Genomic DNA, 22,691 nt, shown 5'->3' with positions numbered 1-22,691 from the left:
GATACAACGCAAAGAAAGTTACTCTTGCCATTGCCACTGCCCATGATTCAAAATGCTCCCAGCATGCTGAAACTTTTGAAAATTTTACACTTCCTTTCCAATGCAAATATCCCTGGAATTTGTGTGCAGCGTCAACCATTTTGCTTTCCTCCTGAGATACCGCCACAGCAGAAATGGCCTTATTTATTAATTAGCTGGGTGTGGTCGTGGGCACCTGTAATCCCAGCTACTCACGAGGCTGAGGCAGAAGAATCACTTCACCCAGGAAGGTGGAGGTTGCAATGAGCCAAGATTGCACCAATGCACTCCAGTCTGAGCAGCAGAGTGAGACTCTGTCTCAAAAAAAAAAAAAAAAAAAAAAAAAAAGAAATGGCCTTTTTTGTTTTATGGGAAATTGAGGAAGAGAGAAAGGAGAAGTGTTAGGTGACAAAAATTATTTGCTTAATGAGACTTTAATCGTGCTCCTGAAACTTTTTCTAGGCCCATCTGTACACTTCCTTACAAAATACAGTTTTAACAAATACCCTGCTAAGTCATTTTAGCAAGAATGCCCCACCCTTTGTATATGATCAGGTTTCTCATCCTCCACCATCCCTCAGGTGACCTCAGACCACCCTGGCCTGCCTTCAGCAAGAATCCTGTTAGGTCTGTGTTTTAGTCAGTTCTTGCACTACTATATACAAGTACCTGAGAAGGGGGTATTTTTAAAGAAAAGAGGTTTAATTGGCTCACAGTTCTGCAGGCTGCACAGGAAGCATGATACTGGCATCTGCTTGGTTTCTGAGAAGGCCTCAGAAAACTTACAATCATGGCAGAAGCTAAAGTGGGAGCTGGCATATCACATGGCTGGAGCAGAAGGAAAGAGAGGGAGGGGAAGAGGTGCCACACATTTTTAAGCAACCAGGTCTTGTGATCACTCACTCACTATCCCAAGAACAGCACCAAACCAACAGGATGGTGCTAAACTATTCATGAAGGACCACCCCATGAGCCAATCACCTCCCACCAGACCCCACCTCCAATGTTGGGGATTACAATTTGACATGAGATTTGGTGGAAACATAGATCCAAGCAATAATAGTCAGTTTAGCCAGAATTCTCCTTACTAATTTCTTAGTAATTTTCCATCCACCCACTCCCATCCTGCTTCTTGGCTATAAATTCACACTTGCCCATGTTATATTCAGTGTTAAACCGAATCTCTCTCCCACTGTGCAAAATCCCATTACAGTGCTCCCTGTACCTATTGCAATGATCACGAATAAAGTCTTCCTTACTGTGCTTTAGCAAGTATTATTGAATACTCCCGTTTCTTTAGCATAGGAAATATATCATTCAGGTAAGTGGAGTAGGCATATTATCCTCACTTTTTGATTGGGCAATATGATTCAAAGTGCTCAAAACAAGTTGTCAAAGGGCAAAATCATATCATGTTGTTTCCCTTGTAGAATGAAGGGTATTGGATTAAATACTGCTAAATTTGTTTCTGACATCCCATGAGCCCAACTTGCTGAACTTTTGCAGCAAAGTTGTGATGAGGGGGCTGCAGAGAAGTGTATCCTTTATAAAAAGTTAGAAAAGGTCATATTTCTCAGCACTACAGGCATGCCCTATAAAAGCAAACAAGTGTTTCAAAAAATATAGGATTTTCTATCACTCAAGTAAGAACTTTTGTTACACCGCTGGGACATTTGTCGCAGACTCAGAAGTGCAATGTGCTTTGCAAAGTGGAAAAGATTCTGGAATTTGGAGCTAAGAAACCCTGAGTGCATGTGTCATGGTTCTCATAGTTATTGTTTATTACTAATACTATTGCTATTTTTTTGGACACCAATACCTGTATTTTGTATTTTCCCTGCATTTTCTCACTTAACTGATCCCACCCCCCAGCAATTCTGTTAGGGAGATGTTATTACCTCCATTTTATATATGAAGAAATGGAGGCTTAAGATCACAAAGCTGTTATGTGTAAGAGCTGGGATTTTTTTTCTTATTTTCTTTTTAGAGACAGAGTCTCATTTTGTCACCCAGGCTGGAGTGTAGTGGCATAATCACAGGTCACTGCAGCCTTGAACTCCTGGGTTGAAACCATCTTCCTGTCTCAGCCTCCCGAGTAGCTGGGACCACAGGCCTACATGACCATGCCAGCAAGGGCTGGGATTTTAACATGGGTCTCTCCCACTCTCAAATTGATGTTAGTCAGGAGTTTTGGGGAGGGCACAAAACTAGAGGTGATTGCTTTAATTGAATTTAAAAGATTTTAGGTAAAGTCCATTTGAATCCTAAAGGTTGCTTACTACTATGAGATACTGCCTCCTTTGCAGGATTGTTTTGAGATTAGAGAAACCCATTGATATGGTTTGGCTGTGTCCCCACTGAAATCTCATCTTAAATTACAGCTCCCATAGTCGCCATGTGTCATGGGAGGAACCTAGTGGGAGGTAATTAAATCATGGGGCTGGGCTTTCCCAGGCTGTTCTCATAAGAGTGAATAAGTCTCATGAGATCTGACGGTTTTATAAAGGGTTGGTCCCCTACACATGCTCTCTTGCCTGATGCCATGTAAGACATGCCTTTGCTCCTCCTTCACCTTCTGCCATGATTGTGAGGCCCTCCCAGCCATGTGGAACTGTGAGTCCATTAAACCTCTTTCCTTTATCAATTACCCAGTCTCAGATATGTCCATATAGCAGCATGGAGAATGGACTAATACACCCATACAAAGGACCCAGCATAAGGCCTGGCACATAGTTGGTACTGAGTAAATGGAACAGGAGGTGGTATAGGATGGCAATTGGGAACCTTGCTCTGGAGTGAGACTTAGGGACTACAAATCACTTCTTCCACTTAGTAGCTGTGTGACCTTGGGAAAGTCATATAATCCCTCTAAGGCTAACATTTTTCACATATAAAATGGGGATGATAACCAATGTATTCCAAGGATTAAATGAATGAGCTGATATGCATGAAGAACCTAGAACTGTTCCTGGCTCATTGTTGTCATCAGGAAATTTTGACTGTTATTGTTATTAATATGATTATTTTTTTCAGTCTCCACCTGTGCTGCTCACTCCAAGAACAAGGATGGTGGCAGGAGTTGTGGTGAGTAGTGAATGGGGAGGGAGGTGGATATGGTTTGGATGTGTGTCCTCTGTAAATCTCATGCTGAAGTGTGATCCCCAGTATTGGAGGTGGGGCCTGATTGGAGGTGTTTGGGTCATGGAGAAGGTCCCTCATGAACATCTTGGTGAGGTCCTTGGGTAATGAGTGAGTTCTCACTCTATTAGTTACCGTGAGATCTCATTATTAAAAAGCGTCTGTGACCAGGTGCAGTGGCTCACACCTATAATCCCAGCACTTTGAGAAGCCAAGTAGGGAGGATTGCTTGAGCCCAGGAATTCAAGACCAGCCTGGGCAATGTGGCAAAACCCCATCTCTACAAAGAATAAAAAATTTTCTCAAGTATGATGCATGTGCCTGCAGTCCTAGCTACTTGGGAGGCTGAGGTAGGAGGCTCACTTGAGCCCAGGAGGTTGAGGCTGCAGTGAGCCATGGTTGTACTACTGCACTCCAGCCTGGGTGATAGAACAAGACCTTCTCTCAAAAAATAAATGTATAAAAAGTAGAGTCTGGGGCCTTCCCACTCTCTCTTGCTTCCTGTCCTACCATATTCCATGCCTACTCCCCCCTTGCTTTCTGCCATGAGTAAAAGCTTCCTGAGGCCTCACCAGAAGCTGAGCAGATGCCGGTGCCATGCTAGTACAGCCTGCAGAACTGTGAGCCAAATAAACCTCTTTTCTTTATGTTACCCAGTCTCAGGAATTACTTCATAGCAATGCAAAATGGACGAACACAGAAGTGAACACCCCACATTTCTTTGGGACCTCCTCTTCAGCAAGCTCCCTAGCATGATGAGAAGGCCTCCAACGGTCTGCTGGACCCATTTCTCCATCTTCTATCAGCTCAATTTCCCTTGAGAGGCTTGGATAGGGGGCACCAGTGAACCTGTGAGGAGAGCAGCTTAGGCCCTGCAGTAGGGGAGGGCAGAGAGTGAGGGGGTGGAGGCAAGCAGGAGAGGAAAGTGCTGGCATTCCTAGGAGGTAGGGCAGAGACACTGGGAACCCCAGGCTAGGTGTCAGATTCCCAAGATGTGGTGGTTTTGTATTTACATCCCTGTGTGGGCAGGGCAGGGGGCCAGGGACTCAGACAGTGAAACCTCAGGCTGACTGTCACAGGTGCAACACTGGCAAGCAGGGGCTGGTAGCTTGGTTTTTCCAAGGGATCAAGGGCACGATGGACTATCTAGAGGTTTTGTGCTCTTTTTTGTGACAAAGTGACTAAGACCTCCAGCCTGCCCAAGCCTCAGGTCAGCGAAGGTAAGAGTAGGTGTGGGGTGTGTGGTGTGGAAAGGCCTGCTCCTATCAGATGAGGATGCTTCTCCTGTTGAGAGGGCTTGTGTGTGACTGGGGCCATGGAGCTGCCCAGAGATGAGTGACCAGCACTGCTCTTCAAGCAGTTAAAGCAGCCTGCTCTCCCCAGCAGAAATGAACATGAAACCTCCAGACATCAGACCCTGCACTACCTCCTGCCTCTGGGATATCCCAAAGAGGCCCCGGGGGCATCACCTCTGGCCTCAAGAACAGAGTTTAATTTTGGGTGTTTTTCAGTTGTCTTTATCTTTTCTAATGCTGGAAATATAAGCTGTTCATACTATTTGGTGAAAATGGGGAAAAGATTGTGTCTACCACAATGACTACCACAGTGGAAAAGAGCACGGTGTCTGACTTGTAGTTGCTGCTCAACAAATATTTATTGAATGGCTGAATGAAGCTCAGACAGGGAAAAAGACTTGAAGGAAAAAAGCCCCTCTAAAACGTTGTTATTGGTTGGTGGTAGGATTAGTGGTGATTTTTTATATCTTCTCTAGCGTCTGGAGTTTTGTATTGTGGTAATAAGATTATTATAATAACAGGTAATTATGACCAAAAGGAAATTAGAGCCAAAATTAAGTGGTCATTTTCATATGAAGCACAGGCCTGCTTGCAGCATCAGCAGTTCAGCTGTGGGAACCAAGGCCTGTTGAGGGGACACATTTTTACATCTATTTCAGGTCATGTATTTCCACCTCTGCTCTTCCTCTTCAAAAAGAAGGAAATCTATCTCTACTCCAAGTGAACACATGCTGACCTTCTTCCTCCCTAAACTAGTGCCTCGTCTAAAATCCTGCCGAGATTCTAGAGCGGCAAGGTTTTATAGTGGTTAAGGGGCTTTAGGATAGACATATCATCTGGGTGCCTTATAATGTACTGCTAATTCTGAAAAAAAATTTCCTCATGGTATATATTTTTTTCAAAAAGCATTTTCTCCTTATTTTAACACCGCATTGCAACCTAGATAAAGTTGGCAGTATACAGTCTGTCCCTTTACTGTGAACTAGCACAGTCCTAAAGATTGTTGTCCAACCAAGAACAGATTAGATTGGGGGAAACTCACTCCCAGGCCTCCCTGTTCTTTTATGAGGAGTTCATCCTAAAATATTTACCCATTGTCTTCCAACCCCATAACCCCCTAGGCTAAAGTGAAGCCTGCTAAGGGAGCTGTGGCCATTTGAGGATTAGGCCAGAAGAGCTGGCTCCTGTGCTATCGGGTGACAAGATTCAGAGACAAGATAGAAGCACCTTCCTCATCTCCTGAGACCTAGTCGCCAACTCTACAGGAAAGTTACGGTTGCTATGGTGACAGGCTACATAAGGCACACTGTCAGCAGAAGTGCCATTTAAAAAATAACTCCACCTTTTCTTTCTGCTTTTCTTTCCTTTTCGTTTTGAGACAGGATCTAGCTCTGCCACCCAGGCTGGAGTACAGTGGCACCATCACAGCTCACTGCAGCCTTTACCAGGCTTAAGCGGTTCTCCCCACTCAGCCTCCCAAGTAGCTGGGACTATAGACATGCACTACCACGCCCAGCTAATTTATTTTTATTTTTTGTAGAGATGGAGCCTCATTATGTTGCCCAGGCTGGTCTCGAACTCCTGGGCTGGAGGGATTCTCCTGCCTCAGCCTCCCAAAATGCCTGGATTATAGGCATGAGCCACTGCACCTGGCCCTCCACCTTTCCTCAAATTTTTCAGAAACCCTCTTTGACAAAGGGTCAGGTTAAGATGCTTGAACTTTTGGATAAAGAACAAGGCCGGGAGCCGTGGCTCATTTCTGTAATCCTAGCACTTTGGGAGGCCAAGGTGGGTGGATCGTTTGACTTCAAGAGTTCGAGACCAGCCTAGGCAACATGGTGAAACCCAGTCTCTACAAAAAATACAAAAACAAATTAGCCAGGTGTAATGGTGTATGCCTGTAGTCCCAGCTACTTGGGAGGCTGAGTGGGGAGGATTGCTTGAACCCGGGAAGTTGAGGCTGCAGTGAGCCACGATGGAGCCACTGCATTCCAGCCTGGGTGATAGAGCCAGATCCTGTCTCAAAATAAATAAATAAACAAACAAACAAACAAACAAATAAATAAATAAATAAAATTTTAAAAATGAAGAAGAAAAGAAAAGAAAAACATCGTGTCTGAGAATTCCTAATAGAGATTTATAGAATGAATCCTGAGTTCCTAATCAAGATTCCTGGAATGCATCCTTCATACCAGGGAATTTCCATTCCTCTCTTACTGGGCAATTGTTATGGGGATCTGGATTTACTTCTGGCTCTGTCACTAACTTTTTGGGTAATTCTCATTCAAATCACTTTGCTTCTTGAGGCCTCAGTTTCCTCATCTGTAAAATGGGAACAATAATCCTCACCTCATAGGGTTGTTGTGCAGATGAAATGAGATGAAATATGTGAGAAGATTCCCTTCCCTCCTTTCTCTACAAAATGTCAGGACTGCGCCTATCACAGGAGAACAGTAATCTCCTCAGTGCAGATTGTCAACCGCTGTACCAACCTGTGCTAAGTCTGTCCACACAGACTACCTGAGTCAGAGCTTTTCATTAACGCCAGGGGAATTCCAGCTCAGCTCCGTCGTCAAGGAGTTCTGAGTCATGTTTCAATCAAGGATTTACTGCAGGAGTACTTCGGGAAAGAAGGACGCGTGCTCCTCTGAGGAATTGGGACCACACCCTGGTGCTTGGGAATTGGTAGCGGTGGTTGCATTTTGTTGTTGGCTTGTTTGTTTTAAAATATCCACATCCTGTCCCACAGCTGGAGCATAAAATCAAGCTTTAGTTGTGGGATTTTTGTTTACTTTATTCACTAGTTGGGCTGGTCAGGAGTTTAACGGAGGTCAATGCCTTTAACATTGCTTGGATTCTGTAAAGAGAATTCTAGCAGTTTTTGGCTACTAAATATCCAAGTGTAAAAGAGGAACTTAAAAAAATTGACCCACATGGTCTGGTTGCTTTTAGAAGAAATTAATTTCTGTGTTGCTTGCAAAAATAATAACAACTTCTGAATGTTTGTATGTTTTCATTTTGCACAGGAAGCTTTGGCAATAGAAAATGTTGGTAGAAAAAGTAATTAAAGAAATAAATGCGGCAACTCTCACAGCTGTAAATCATTGATTTAGCCCCATTTGTCCCACCCCCCCCACCCCCCTAAAAAAGAAAGAAGACAGAAAGAAAAGCGGGAGAGGGAGAAAGAAAAAAAAAAGAAAAAGAAGGAAAGAAAGACAATTAGCCTTATTGCCAGAGGATGATTCCCTGTCAGTTTTCAAAAATCTTCCTCATGTCCCTTCTCACAGAGCATTTCAGAGATCTGGAAAGTATTTGATTTGTAAAGACTGAGAGTAGACAAAGTAGAGCTTCTTAAAAATATCTTTCAAAATTGAGTAACACCCTGTGCTGTTTTCATGATGAACATAATACTTGTTTATTCAAGAAAAATGAGAAAATATTGAAAAGCAGTAAGAGAAAGAATCCCTGTGCCCAACTGCAACTATGACTGACATTGGGTGTATTTTCCAGCAGTCTTTTTACTTTACCTGTGTCCCCTCACTTGTTTTTGATGGAGACAATGATGGGGCATATGTGCATTTGCACTCTGGGTCTTTCACGTAACAGCAGCATTTGCTGAAGGCTTGCCGAGTGTGGGTACTGTCTGCCTCTGCTCAGGCAGGGCCTTTAAGCCAGGCTGACAATCTCATATGTCCACTGGCTCATTATTCAGCAGCAGCAGCAGCAGAAGTTACATAACCATAACTCAGTTTCTCTCTGTTTCCTTGGCTCCACAACATGTGAAAACAGCTGGATAAATTTCATCCAGTTTGAAGGGTATTTGAAGGTGGTTTCACTTCAAATATGGGGCATATGACAACAATTTCACCACGGGAAGCCCAGGGTGAAGGGGAGCCTCGGTTTTTTATTTCCACCCAGAGGGAGGACTGTGACACTTCATTCTGAAGATTTCCCTCAGTTCAGACATTTACCTTATTTAATGTTTGCTATAATTCTATGAATGGGGAAGCTTCTCAGGTTCATTATATTTCCAAAACATTACTTTCCCTCAGTGGGTGCACATAAGAAATTATACCTTACTGAAACCCCTTTAAAGGCATTAATTCAATGTCAGGAAGAATTTTTTTCAGAAGAAAACGTTTTTAAAGAGTCTAAAATGTTAGAATGGGAAAGATGTTTGAGGCCCAAAGAAGAGACATGCAATGAGATTTCTTAGGGCAGCTGACCGAGAGAGACACACTTTTCCAAGGCACCTGGGGAAGATGTCTGACCCGGGCATGTTGAAACACCCAAGTCGATGGGTGTTCATCCTCTGCAGCACTGAAACTTAGGCACAAAGAGGGGCCCTTATGATACCAATTGGGAGATACAGGTCATTGGATTAAGCTGCCAGGGTCATACAAAACCAACGGTGGTTTCAAATATGAGGCTTAACCCAAAATTCCTCTTGGCAGATACTCCACAATGTAACAATGAAGCTGTTTCTCACATGGCAGCTCCGTGGACTCTTCAGGGTGAGACGTGAAGATGTTTATCCGTATCCCAACAACTAAAGTGTGTATCCAGGCTTTTTTTTTTTCTTTTTACTGAGCTGAAAATTATTAGAGGTCTCTTTGAATTATTCTCTCTCTGAACATTGATTTTCAAGGAGTTTCTATTAAACTTGATGATTCTTCTGAGCAATGATCGCTTGGAATTATAACAATGTCTATTTTTATGGAGTTAAACACTCACTAATACTCAATTAGAAATATGCTAGATGCTGTCCTTAGTACACTACATGCTTCATTTCAAATAATCCCTACAGCAATTCCAGGAGACAGGTATAGGCACACCTCATTTTATTAAGCTTCACTTTATTTTTATTTTATTTTAAACATTTTTGATGGATACACAGTAGGTGTATATACTTATGAGTTACATGAGATGTTTTCATACAGGATACAATGTGTAACTATCACATCAGGGTGAATTTTAGGTTTTCCCATTTATTGTCATATAGTCGCTCATAGTGACCTCTAAAGATCCTTTGAATTTCTGTAGTATCGGTTGTGATAGCTCCATTTTCATCTCTGATTTTATTTATTTGGGTCTTCTCTCTCTTTTTCTTAGTCTGGCTAAAGGTTTATCAATTCTCTTTATCTTTTTTAAAAAACAACTTTTTGTTTTGTTGATTTTTGTCTCATTTTCTTCATTTCAGTTTTATTTATTTTTGCTTTTATTTTATTATTTTCTTTTTATTTTTTGTTTTGAGTTGGAGACGCGCTCTGTTGCCCGGACTGGAGTGCAGTGGTGTGATCTCGGCTCACTGCAACCTCCGCCTCCCAGGTTCAAGCAATTCTCCTGCCTCAGCCTCCTCAGTAGCTGGGACTACAGGCGTGTGCCACCACGTCCAGCTAATTTTTGTATTTTTAGTAGAGATGGGGTTTCACCACATTGGCCAGGATGGTCTCGATCTCTTGACCTTGTGATCTGCCCACCTTGGCCTCCCAAAGTGCTGGAATTACAGGCATGAGCCACTGTGCCTGGCCCTGCTTTGATTTTTATTATTTCTTTTCTTCTACTAACTTTGGGTTTGGTTTGCTCTTGCTTTTCTAGTTCTTTAAGATGCATCATTAGATTGCTTATTTGAAGTTTTTCTTTCTTTTCTTTTCTTTTCTTTTCTTTTCTTTCTTTCTTTCTTTCTTTCTTAATTTTTTTTTTTTTTTTTTTTTTTTTTTTTTTTTTTTTTTTTTTTTAAGGCAGAGTCTTAGTCTGTCGTGCCCAGGCTGGAATGCAGTGGCTTGATCTTGGTTCACTGCAGCCTCAACCTCTCGGGCTCAAACTATCCTCCCACCTCAGCCTCCTGATTAGTTAGGACTACAGGTGCATGCCACCATGCTTAACTAATTTTTCCTTTTTTGTATTTTTGGTAGAGACGGGGTTTTGACATGTTGCCCACCCAGATTGAGGGTGGGTCTGCCTCTCCCAGTCCACTGACTCAAATGTTAATCTCCTTTGGCAACACCCTCACAGACACACCCAGGGTCAATACTTTGTATCCTTCATCCTAATTCTTTTTTCTGCTTGATTAATTCTGCTATTAAGAGACCCTGATGCATTCTTCAGTATGTTGACTGCATTTTTTTAACTCCAGAATTTCTGTTTGATTCTTTTTGTTTTAATTTCTTTGTTAAATGTATCTGATAGGAACCTGAATTCTTTCTCTGTGTTATCTTGGATTTCTTTGAGTTTCCTCAAAACAGTGAATTCTCTCTTTCTGGAATTGGCCCCTGGTGCCTTATTTAGTTCGTTTGTTGAGGTCATGTTTTCCTGTATGGCCCTGATGCTCGTGGATGTTCTTCAGTGTCTGGGCATGGAAGAGTTAAGTATTTATGGTAGTCTTCACAGTCTGGGCTTGTTTATACCTGTTTTTTTGGGAAGGTTTTCCAGGTACACAAGGGCACTTGGGTGTTGTGATTTGAGTTTTTGGCCACTGCAGCTTTACCTGCATTAGGGGGCACCCCAAGCCCAGTAACACTGTGTTTCTTGAAGACTTGTAGAGGTACTACCTTGCAGGTCTTGAATAAGGTCTGAAAGAATTCTCTGGATTACCAGGCAGAGACTCTTCTCTTCCCTTACTTTTGTCAAACAAACAAAGTCTCTCTGTCTGTGCTAAGCTCTCTGGAGCTGGGGAAGGGATGACACAAGCACCTCTGTGGCCATTACCACTGGGACTGCACTGGTTCAGGCCTGAAGCTAGCGTGGCACTGTGTCTCACTGAAGGCCCACTGTAAAACCACCTGGCTACCGCCTATGTTCTCTCAAGGACCTAGGGCTCTATAATCAGCAGATAGAAAAGCAAGTCAGGCTTGTGTCCTTCCCTACAGGGCAACAAGTTCCCCTAGGCCCCAGGCAGGTCCAGAGATGCCATCCAGGAGCCAAAGAGTGGAGCTAAAAACTACCTTTATTCTACTGCAGCTGAGCTGGCACCCAAGCCACAAGACAAAGTCCTTCCACTCTTCCCTTCCCTTTTCCCAGGCAGAAGAGTCTCTGCCTGTGTCCATCATCATCACAGGCTAGTGGGAAGTACTATCAGGCTACTGCCAGTGTTCACTGAAGGCCCCAGGGCTCTCCAGTCAGCTTGTGGTGAATGCTGCCAGGCCTGGGACTCACCCTTCAGAGAAGTGGGCTCCCCTCTGCCCCAGGGCAGGTCCAGAAATGCCATCCAAAGCCAAGGCCCAGAGCAGGGGATCCCAAGAGCCTGCTTGGTGCTCTACTCCACTATGGCTGAGCAGGTGTTTAAGCTGCGAGAAAAAGTCCGCTTTACTCTTCTGTCTGCTTTTCTCAAGCAGGAGTCCCTCTTCATAGCCACCACAGCTGTGAATGTGCTGGGTCACACCTGAAACTACCGTGTCTCAGAGTCTCACCCAATGCGCGTGTTGTACTACTTTGGTATCACTGCTGTTTGTTAAGGGCTTAAGAGCTCTTTAGTCAGCAGGTGATGAATCCTGCCAGGACTGAGTCCTTCCCTTCAAGGCACGGGGTTCCCTTCTGGTCCAGGGTGTGTCTAGGTTGCCCAGGAGATAGATTCTGGAATGGGAGTCTCAGGACTCTGCCTGGACTCAGTAAGAGTCTCAGGACAGAGTCTCAGGACTCTTACTGTTGCCAACCTGGTACCCAAATTGCAAGACAAAGTCCTCTTTAATCTTCCTTCTCCTCTCCTCAAGTGGAAGGAGGGGTCTTTTTCAGAGCTACAAGTTATGCTGCCTGTGATTGGAGAAGGGTGGTGCAAGCACTCTCTTAGCTGCTTTGGCTTGTGTCTCATTAGGTTGCATACCCCCAACTCCACTGGCTCTGACCCCAGCACAGCATTAGGACTTGCCCAGGAGTTGCAGTCTTTGTGGCCTAGACTGCCTTTCAAATTTATTTAGAACCCCAGAGCACTTTAGCCTGTGGTGGTTAAGGCATGCTGAAACTCAAGTTCCCATTTCTGGATGTATGATTTCCCTCTGGCTAGAACTTGCCTAAATGCTTCGTCCATGGATGTTGTTCTGCCCAGTGTTGGCAGCACTGAGTTCCAATGCAAAGTTCCACAATCACTGTGCTCTCCCTCCCTCAAGTGCACAGATTCTCTTTCCATGCCCCGCAGCCACTGCTGGAGGATTGAGGAGGGGTGGTGTTGGCAATTCAAGATTGTCTTTCCTGCCCTCTTCATTATCTTTTTCTGGAATCTATAGGTAAAATTAGGTACTGTGATTGCTCACTTGATTTTCAGTTCTTCTGATGGTGTTTTTTTGTGTAGATATTAAATTTGGTCTTCCTGTGGGGAGGATGATTGATGGAAGTGTGGGATTATGGGTGTGAGCCAGTCCACCTGGCCAAATGTGTGTGTTCTGACTGCTCCAAAGACCCACTATTCTCCCATATTTCTCCCTCTCCTTGGGGTTCCCTATTCCCTGAGAAACAGCAATACTAAAATTAGGTCAATTAATAGTCCTACAGTGGTCTCCAAGAGTTCAAGTGATAGGAAGAATCACAAGTCTCTCACTTAAAAAAACTATAAATAATTAAATTTAATGAGGAAGGCATGTTGAAAGCTGAGATAGGTCAAAAGCTAGGCCTCTTGTGCTCAATAGTGACATTGTGGATGCAAAGAAAAAGTTCTTGAAGAAAAAAGTTTGACTCCAAGGAACACACAAATGATAAGAAAGCAGAACAGCCTTATTACTGATATGGAGAAAGTTTAAGTGGTCTGGATAGAACAACCAGCCACAACCATCCCTCAAGCTAAAGCCTAATCCAGAGCAAAGTCCTAACTCTCTTTCATTCTATGAACAGTGAAAAAACTGAGGAAGCTGCAGAAGCTAGCAGAAACTGGTTTATGAGGTTTCAGGAAAAAGAGGAAGAGGAAGAAGGGGAGGAGGAGGAACAAGAAGAAGAAGAGAAAGAGAAGAAGAAGAAGGAAAAGAAGAAAAGGAGGAGGAGGAAGGGGACAGGGGAGGGGGAGGAGGGAGAGAGGGAGGGAAGGGAAGGGAAGAGAAAAGGAGTAGAGTAAAGACAGGAGGGATGAAAGGCACCAGTAACCTGGTGTACAGTTTGAGATTTGAAGGACTAAATGGCACTAAAAATTTCCCTGATGAAGAGGAGACTAAAAAATATTTGATACCTGGGAATGTGTCTAACCAAGGTGGTGAAAGATCTCTATTATGAAAACTACAAAACACTGATGAAAAAAATTGCAGATGACACAAACAAATGGAAAAAATATCCCATGCTCATTGATCAGAAGAATCAATATTGTTAAAAATGACCCCACTACCTAAAGGAATCCACAGATTCAATGCAATTCCTATCAAACTATCAATGTTAGTTTTCACAGAATTAGAAAAAGCAATTCTCAAATTCATATAGAACCAAAAAACAGCCTGAATAGCCAAAGCAATCCTAAGCAAAAAGGACAATGCTAAATGCATCACATTATCAGACTTCAAATTATATTATAAGGCTATAGTAACCAAAACAGCATGGTACTGGTATAAGAATAGACACATAGGTCAATGGAACAGAGTAGACAATGCAGAAATTAAGCCACATATCTGCAGTCAATTGGTCTTTAACAAGGCTGACAAGAACATCCACTAAGGAAAGAATACCCTTTTCAATAGATGGTGTTGGGAGAATTGGATTGCCATATGCAGAATAATGGAACTGGACTCATATCTCTCACTGTACACAGAAGTCAACTCAAAATGGACTAAAGATTCAAATGTCAGACCTGAAACTATAAAAATACTAGAAGAAAACCCAGGGAAAACTCTTATGGACGTTGATCTAGGCAAAGAATTTATGACTAAGACCTCAAAAACACAAGTAACGAAACCAAAAATAGACAAATGGGATTTAATTAAAGTGAGAAAGTTCTGCACAGCAAAAGAAATAATCAACAGAGCAAACAGATAACTTGCATATTGGCAGAAAATATTTGCCAACTATGCATCTGACAGGGAACTAATATCCAGAATTTACAACGAACTCAAACAACTCAACAATAGAAAAGCAAATGATTGTATTAAAAAGTGGGCAAAGGACATGAATAGACATTTTTCAAAAGAAGACATACAAATGGCCAAGAAGCATATGAAAAAAAAAAAGCTCAATATCACCAATCATCAGAGAAATGCAAATTAAAACTACATTGAGATGTCATTGTAACACCAGTTAGACTGTCTATTATTAAAAAGTCAAAAAATAACAGATGTTGGTGAGTATGCAGAGAAAAGGGAACACTTAAACACTGTTGGTGAGAATGTAAATTAGTATGACCTCTATGGAAAACAGTATGGAAATTTCTTAAAGAACCAAAAAATAGAATTACCATTTGACCCAGCAATCTCACTACTGAGTGTCTACCCAAAGGAAAAGATATATACCAAAAAGATACCTGCACTCATATGTTTATCTCATCACTATTCATAGTAGCCAAGATAAATCAACTTAGGAATCAACTTAAGTGTCCATCAACAGATGACTGGATAAAGAACATGTGGTACACATACACAATGGAATACTATTAAGTCATAAAGAATGAAATCCTGTCTTTTGCAGCAACATGGATGGAACTGGAGGCTATTATTTTAGGTGAAACAATTCAGAAACAGAGAAATACCACATATTCTCACTTATAAGTGGGAGGTAAATAATGTGTACACATGAACATAGAGTGTGGAATGATAGGAAATGGAGACTTGGAAAAGTCAAGGAGGGGGTGGTTGGAGGGAGGAATGATAGGAAATTACTTAACGGGTACAATGTACATCATTTGGGTGATGGATACACTAAAAGCCCTTCCTTCCCCTCTATGCAATATAGCTAGGTAAAAAAAAAATATGCTTAATTACTCCTTAAATTTATCCCTTAAATTTATACAAATTTTCTGAAAGAGAAAAAAGAAAAAAAATTTAAGAACAGAAACATCACTGCAACTCCCCCAGCCCCAGGATTTTGGTAGCCTTCTGTACTACAAAAACTTGGTATAAGGAAGGTTTTGTATAGGGAAATGTGGGCAGGGCACAGCACCACTGCTAGCCCATGCTGTACATTTGCGCAAATTAGTAAAAAGGACCCCATTCTGGATGGATGCAGAAGGTGAGCAGGGCACAGACTGGTTTTTCAGAATGTCTTGCCCCCTTAGCTTGGTGCCCTTGAGCAAGGCACAGTCTACACACCCCTATCCAATGACCTGGGTGTGACCAGGGTCAACATTGTGCAGACTAGAGGAAGTAGGCATAGAAGCAGGAGCTGAAGACAGGAAACCAGGAAAATATAGACCCTAAGGAATTCACAGAAGCCATGGGAAAGGCTTTAGACTTTCACAAAGTATAGAATAGGGATTCAATGGACCTTATCCAGCTCTATGGGACTAAGACCTGGATTGCCTATGTAAACACAAAACCACACCAAAATATGGTAAGTTTGCCAGTGGAGGTAGGTACTTAGTGTTGTGAAGTCCAAGAGCAAACCTTCCTTGGGAGCTCTAGGGGGACTTCCTGAAGGAGGTGACATTCAGGATGCCATTCAAAGGATAAGCTTGCAAGAATAGAAGTAAGGAAGAGACATTTCATGGGAAAGGGCATTTTGGGTCAAGGGCATGGGTAAGGGTTCAATTTGGTTGCAATGAGACTTGTTTATGAGGAAGTGGCATATCATGGGGATGGAGGAAAACCACAGGTGACCTGTAAGAGATCACACATGCAAGGTTTTGACTATCCTGTAGGTACTGGACAACTACTGAAAAATGGCTGATTAGCAAATTTTCTCTGGCATCAAAGGAGAAGATGAAGCAGGGAGGAAACCATTGCCATGTTCCAGGTGAATCAGGGTGAGACCAGAACTAAGCTATGAGTAGCAGAAATGGAGAAGAACATGCACTTTGAGGAAATATCAATTAATGAGGGTTGCCAGGACTTGGTAAAAGTACCCAAGAAGCAGTCCCCAAATGAAAGTGCACATTGCTGTGTTTTGAAGGCACATTTGCCCCTCCATGTTTTGCCTTTCAGATAGCACAGAAATTATTTTTCAGCTCTTGGGGAGGTTGTGCACTCTTCAGTCTCCCCAGGCTCAGGGTTACACAAAGGAGCAGTCTTGGAAGGGAATGACGCCAAGGGCAGGGAAGCCATACACAACAAGCTGACTTCTTGCATCTTCAAGGGTAGAGTGGCCACAGGTCATCTACAGTAGGTGTCCTGCCTTTCCAGATGATGGCTGATGAAACAGAGAAGGGGCAGGAAGTGAGAAGGAATCTGTTCGTGTATTTCTACTGGCTTCCTGAGAGCAGTGCAGATTAGCTGAGCATAGCACCCAGCAGGAACACAGAAGAGTATGCTAGCATGGAATTAATGATACAGGCAAGGAAATAGAAGAAAACTAGTAGAGGAATGACTGGATCCCACTCTCTCCTTCCAAATGCCCTATCCTTATGGGTCAGCCTGAACCAAGGCTTGTTTCCAAGATGGTTTTAGGGACAGGAAAGCCCACCTGAGGTCTGAAGTTGAAGGATCCAGTAAAGTTAGTGCTGTAGGTTTGACAAGGAATATTGCTCCCACTTTACAGATGATATCCAGGCAGCAAGAGTTAAGCCAATAACTATAGACAATGCTCTGGTGGTATGTACTCCTGCGTGCATTGTTCTCAGCATTTTAATTTGAATTATGTTATCCCTGTGAGGTTGGTAGTTTTTTTTGGTCCCCATTTAATAGATGGGGGAATTGAGAAACGGAGAGGCTAAGTAACCTGCCCAAGGCTATATAATGCATAAGACAGAGCCAGAATTCAAATCCAGGCAATGGGACATCAGAGCGTATGCCTGACCACTATGCTCTATTGACTTCAGCACCAGCCAAGTCTTCTGATTCCAAGCCCATTGCTCTTTCCAATACATTGTAACAGTCACTTCTTGGCATAAAAATGTCAAATATCATGCCAGTAGTATCATGTAGGGGATTTCAAAGGTGTACCTCTGGGAAGCCTATGATCTCAGCCACATTGTAGGAAATAAATTGCAGAAGTTTAGTGTCTTAAATTCAAATCACAAACATAGTATTAACAGTGGGGTGGAAGTATTAGTAAAAATTCATCTTATTAGATGAACATCTGTTTCCTGGAATTTGACAGCATTCTCATACAAGTATGGCCTGGCTGGGATGGCTCACTGAGAAAGTTTAAGTATACTTGCTAATGAAACTTTCATAGTTATAAAAACTACAGCGATGAAGTCAGTGGGCAAAGAGTCTGAATTTTAGTACCTCTAAAAAAGAAGTCAGACACATTCTTTTGTCTGCCCAATTCTAGAGTCATTATATCTCCCCCTCCCCAGTCTAGTGTTAGTAAGACAGACAGATCGGGGCAGAGAAATGGCAGTAGTGAGCAAAGGGTTTTTGGTAGGGAAGTAGGCATAGTCCAGAATATTGGGAAATGCCACTGCCTTTCATCTATTTTTGGGACTGGGATGGGTTTCCGTGTCAGATTGATTGCAAAAAAATGGCTGCAATTCTTCAAGCACTTTGCACTGTGACTTTGCCAGCAACTCCATTAAGAAATGGAGTCTATTTCCCTACCCCTTGAATCTGGGCTGTCTTGTGACTTACTTTTAGCCAGTCGAATGTGGCAGAGGTAATGGTATGTCAGTTCCAAGTCTAAGGTCTTGAACCAAGACCTCTTGGTTGGTTCTTTTTTTTGAGTTGGAGTCTCATTCTGTCACCCAGGCTGGAGTGCAGTGGCGTGATCTCGGCTCACTGCAACCTCCATCCCTCAGGTTCGAGTGATTCTCCTGCCTTAGTCTCCCAAGTAGCTGGGATTATAGCCTGCCACCGCGCCCGGCTAATTTTTGTACTTTTAGTGAAGACGGGGTTTCACCCTCTTGAACTCCTGATCTGAACTCCTGATCTCGTGATCCACCCACCTCAGCCTCCCAAAGTGCTGGGATTACAGGTGTGAACCACCGCACCTGGCCGTCTTGGTCAATTCTAAGATCGAGAGTTCTTGAACATTTCCATTCTCTTTTGCCCCTCTGCCTTCATTAGGAGAACAATCCCGAACTAGCCTGCTGGAAGATGAGACATGACATGAAGCAGAGATGCATATTCCCAGCAGAGACCATCCTAGATCAGCCAACTCCAGCAGACCTTCCAGCTGTGGGCAGTCACATAACAAGCTCAGCTGCATACTTTGAGCCCATCCTGGATCAGCACGGTTGCTCAGCCAGCTCCTAGATGCATGAGAAATAGTAAATGGCTATGATTTAGACACTAGACATTGGGATGTTTTTTTTTTTTTTTTTTTTTTTGAGACGGAGTCTGGCTCTGTTGCCCAGGCTGGAGTGCAGTGGCCGGATCTCAGCTCACTGCAAGCCCCGCCTCCCGGGTTCATGCCATTCTCCTGCCTCAGCCTCCCAAGTAGCTGGGAGTACAGGCGCCCGCCACCTCGCCCTGCTAATTTTTTTTTTTTTGTATTTTAGTAGAGACGGGGTTTCACCGTGTTAGCCAGGATGGTCTCGATCTCCTGACCTCGTGATCCGCCTGTCTCGGCCTCCCAAAGTGCTGGGATTACAGGCTTGAGCCACCGCGCCCGGCCTGGGATGGTTTGTTATGCAGCATTATTGTAGCAATAGAGAGCTGACAAAAGCACCAGAGGAAAATCTCATTACTGACTGGAAGTCTGCTCCCCTCTATCATGCCCTCTTTCCTATGCATGCGGCTTTTGCATTTCCTTCTAATAGTGGCTGCCCCACTCTCACCCAGCCCCACAGAAACTCTGCAGTCAGGCCACTGGTTATCTACTGGGGAAAGATGGCCAATGCTTACATTACAAACACACAGAAGAAACCATACTCATGTTTTCTCCAGCCCAGAGCAAGTCAGAAACATGTCAGAAATCAAGACCTTCCTCCTTTGTTCCTTTTGTGTTTGCACTTTGGTCCCGCTTTCCACCCAATTCCCACCATGGCTCCTCTTTCTACTTAAAGACGGGTGTATCAAACGGTTTCCAATCAGGAAATCTGCAGTTGCACAGATTTGGATTCACACTCTGGCTCAGCCTCCTACTAGCTGTGTGCTGTCAGAAAAGTCGCTCAACTCATTGAGTGTGCTTCTTTGTACATAAAATGGAGATGATAATTCCTACCTATAGGGTTATCGTGAGGATCAACTGAAGTATGTACTTAGGATGTATTAAATAATGCATCAATAAATGGTAGTTTTGACTAACTGGTGGGCCCCATCCTCTCCAGTTCTCAACTCTAGGGCTCCTTTCAGAATTCTAGTTTGGGTTCAAACCACCTGCTAGCAGACCTCCATGGAATCTAGTCTCTTAGGACCTGCTCTAATCTCTAGTCCCTGTGGACACCCAGGCTGATGTATTAGAGTGTCCCCATGCAAGTTCCCTTTACAACAGAAAAGAGTCAAAGCCCTTTTGCAAGTGGGTCAGTGGGCTATGTTGCCTCCCCAAACCCCAAGCTCTGCTGACCGCCTGCAATTATTTCCACATGATGCAATGCTCCCCCTCCCCTTGGGAGCAGTATTAGGTTTCCTCCCATTCCCATACACTTCAGAGACTGCTACCCTCTCACATTTCAGATGCTGACCTGCTCCTTTGCACTTTTCCCCTCTCCTTGTCTGGAGACCTGCATAATGAAATTCAGACAGCGGTGACTAACTTCCCCTCAGAACGAGGTGGCACGGACTGGCAGGGAGCATGCTTCTCTGAGGGCTGGGGCATAAAGCTGGGTGAGAGGAAGCTTGGTGACTTCATTGCTTCGTGTCAGATCAGAGGTTCCTCGCTCTGAAGAGAAAGGCAAACACTTTTGATCTGACTATGGGAGGCGGGGAGAATACATGCCATCTATAAAATGAAAGAGGCTTTCCAAAAGCAACAAGGCTGAATCATAAGAACTGACATTTGTGGAACACTCTGCCGTTTCCAAGGCTCTTTTCACACTCATTGTCTCATTTGACTCTCACAGCAGCCCTGGGAGGCACAGAGGACCAGGATTAACATCGCTGTTAGACCAACTTTCCCACTGGACCTTCCAGGGGAGTGCTGAGGTCACACAGCAAGGAGGTGGCAGAAACTGGGCCCACCTGCAGGCCTCTGGACCCCACACCCAGCACTCTGGTCTCTGTGTGGTGCCGCCTTCTCTCTTGCACTTCCGACCATGACTAAGGCCCAACATGTTTAAAGCTTTCCTGTAGAAACACCCCTTATAGTAGAGGGGAATGAACACCTCCAATGCAAGCTTACTGCCAAATCTTGTGTCTTATCTAAAAAATTCATTTGAACTATGAATTTTGTTATATTAATAGCCACATTTATATTAAATATATTTTATATTCTTAATGTAAAGGTAAAGCTTTTTATTTTTGCTTCCCTTAGATAAAATAAATGTTTCAGGAAGACGGCTTTGCTTAGCCTCTGGTGACTTCAGGAGTCCGTGGCACCAGGTTCTAGATGCTTTCAACCAGTATGGAAGACGAGTTTGTGGCCCACATGTGACCACCTGGAAAAATGCTTTATTGAGCCCCCACCCCAGTAAGGATGTGATTTTTTAGTTGGTATTGTTGACTGGGGCTTCTTTTAAACCATATGTCCCAAACATTCCACGCTGCGTTCTTTGACAATGGAAAGACACGTGTTTGTAAGGTGTGTTTAGTGTCTTGAGAGGCTGGAGGCAGGAGCTTTCATGCATTCCCAGATGCACTGAGTGCACTTGCAGAGCAGAAAACATGCACTTTAAGCAGGAACCAACGATGGGAGCAGGCACAGCCAGAAGACCAGCTGTGTGTGGAGCTCAGCAGAGGGGTCGGAACACAAGATTTAGGGGCTTGGAATTGTTGTAACTCTATGCCATACCTTACGTCACCCTCCAGGCAGCTCTGTCTTGGAAGAGTCTTGGGGAGGAGTCCCACTCTCAGCCAGGGAGCATTCTCCTCTCTGTGCCTTCCAGGAGGTCCAAGATCTTTAAATCGTAACTTGGACACCACAGGGCCCTGCGGTGCAAGCCTCAGCTGACTCTGGCTCGCCTTGCTGACTCCTGCTGTCCATCCCAGAGCTGACTCGGCCCTTGCTAGTAGGGTTTTTGCTTCAGAGAGGACTCCTGGCACCACCAATCTGCAAAGTTAGTTGAGACAATTATAGCACACTTATCAGAACAGGTGGGATCAAAATCTCAAGTCAAAGGTGAGTGAGGTGACCATCATGAGGGCCGTCTCCTTTGACATGGGCTTGAAGTAAATGGGAATATATTCCAAAGTGGTCATGCAATTGTTTGCAATTATAGACTTGGGATTTGCTGAAGGAAAGAAAGAGAGTCATCCAAGAGGACAGTCTCAACAGCTAGCATGTATGACGGTTTCTTATGTGTGCCAGACACTGGCCTTAGCATCTTAAGTGCATTTGTTCATTTATACCTCACAGCAGTCTTACAAGGTAGGTACTAGATGTTAACTTGCCAGGAGTTATATAGCTAGTAAATTACCCTAAAGCCGATACTCTTAATCATTCTATTTTGCTGCCTTCTATGTAAACTGCATAAACTGCGACTAGCTCAAAACAAATAAGAGGTCTTTTTTTTTTTTTTTTCTTTAGAGAGTGTCCCATGTATTCTGGACACTAAATAAGTGCATACTCATTTCCAAGAAAATGCTTATAGGATGTGAGATCTGGGCGGTAGGCAATATGGTGAAAAGCAAAGGACCCTGAGCTTGCAGTCAGAAGATCTAGTCCAAGTCCCATCTCTTGCACTTGGCTTTCCAGTTTCCTCATTTGTAAAATACAGCAAACGAGAAAGCCTGTCTGTGGGAAATGAATGATCGGACATATGTGGTGCTGTTATTATTTAACATATGGAAATAGTTCTCTTTTAGCCCAACTCCTTTCATTTTTTTTAGATGAGAAAATAGAATCCTAGCGAGGTTAAAAAAACTTTCTCGAGTCCCACAGCTAGTTCATGACAGTCAGGACTTGAAATTGATTCCTCAGCCTTGCAGTCCAGCACATTGGCTACTTTACTGGGCTGATATGCTGATACTCCTTAGAGTTTGTGTTTTAGGATTCTCCTCTCGTTACTTGGATCCATTTGTTAAACTTCTGCTTCTTTTGTATCTGTAGATTAAGGGTCAAAAAGAGTTTTGATAAGGTGAATGCACACTCTCCACAACTATCTAGTGGATAGTTGGTTTCCATTTGCAGAAAATGGTTTCCATTTGC

General features: G+C 43.4%; 1 protein-coding gene across 6 annotated transcripts in view; it reads left to right on the top strand.

Annotated features, from left to right (window-relative positions):
- The window catches only part of LOC144332973 (uncharacterized), an 85,903-nt gene extending 65,115 nt beyond the window's left edge, over nucleotides 1-20,788 (top strand). For 3 of the 6 annotated variants that reach the window (XR_013401266.1, XR_013401262.1, XR_013401265.1), the window contains 2 exons: nucleotides 3,052-3,102; nucleotides 5,573-8,986. Coding sequence is in view for 3 of the 6 variants with exons in the window: in XM_077954767.1 (XP_077810893.1) it covers nucleotides 3,052-3,102; nucleotides 18,512-18,700 (240 nt within the window). In the remaining 3 variants the exon portion in view is untranslated. Of the gene's footprint in view, nucleotides 1-3,051; nucleotides 3,103-5,572; nucleotides 8,987-18,511 lie in introns of those variants that run through there. The other 3 variants (XM_077954767.1, XM_077954759.1, XM_077954771.1) reach the window with 1 other exon arrangement.
- The last annotated feature ends 1,903 nt before the right edge of the window (nucleotides 20,789-22,691 follow it).

Source organism: Macaca mulatta, chromosome 1 (assembly GCF_049350105.2).
Source record: "Macaca mulatta isolate MMU2019108-1 chromosome 1, T2T-MMU8v2.0, whole genome shotgun sequence".
In the NCBI taxonomy this organism is placed as follows: Eukaryota; Metazoa; Chordata; class Mammalia; order Primates; family Cercopithecidae; genus Macaca; species Macaca mulatta.
This window is presented reverse-complemented; position numbering and strand designations above follow the sequence as displayed.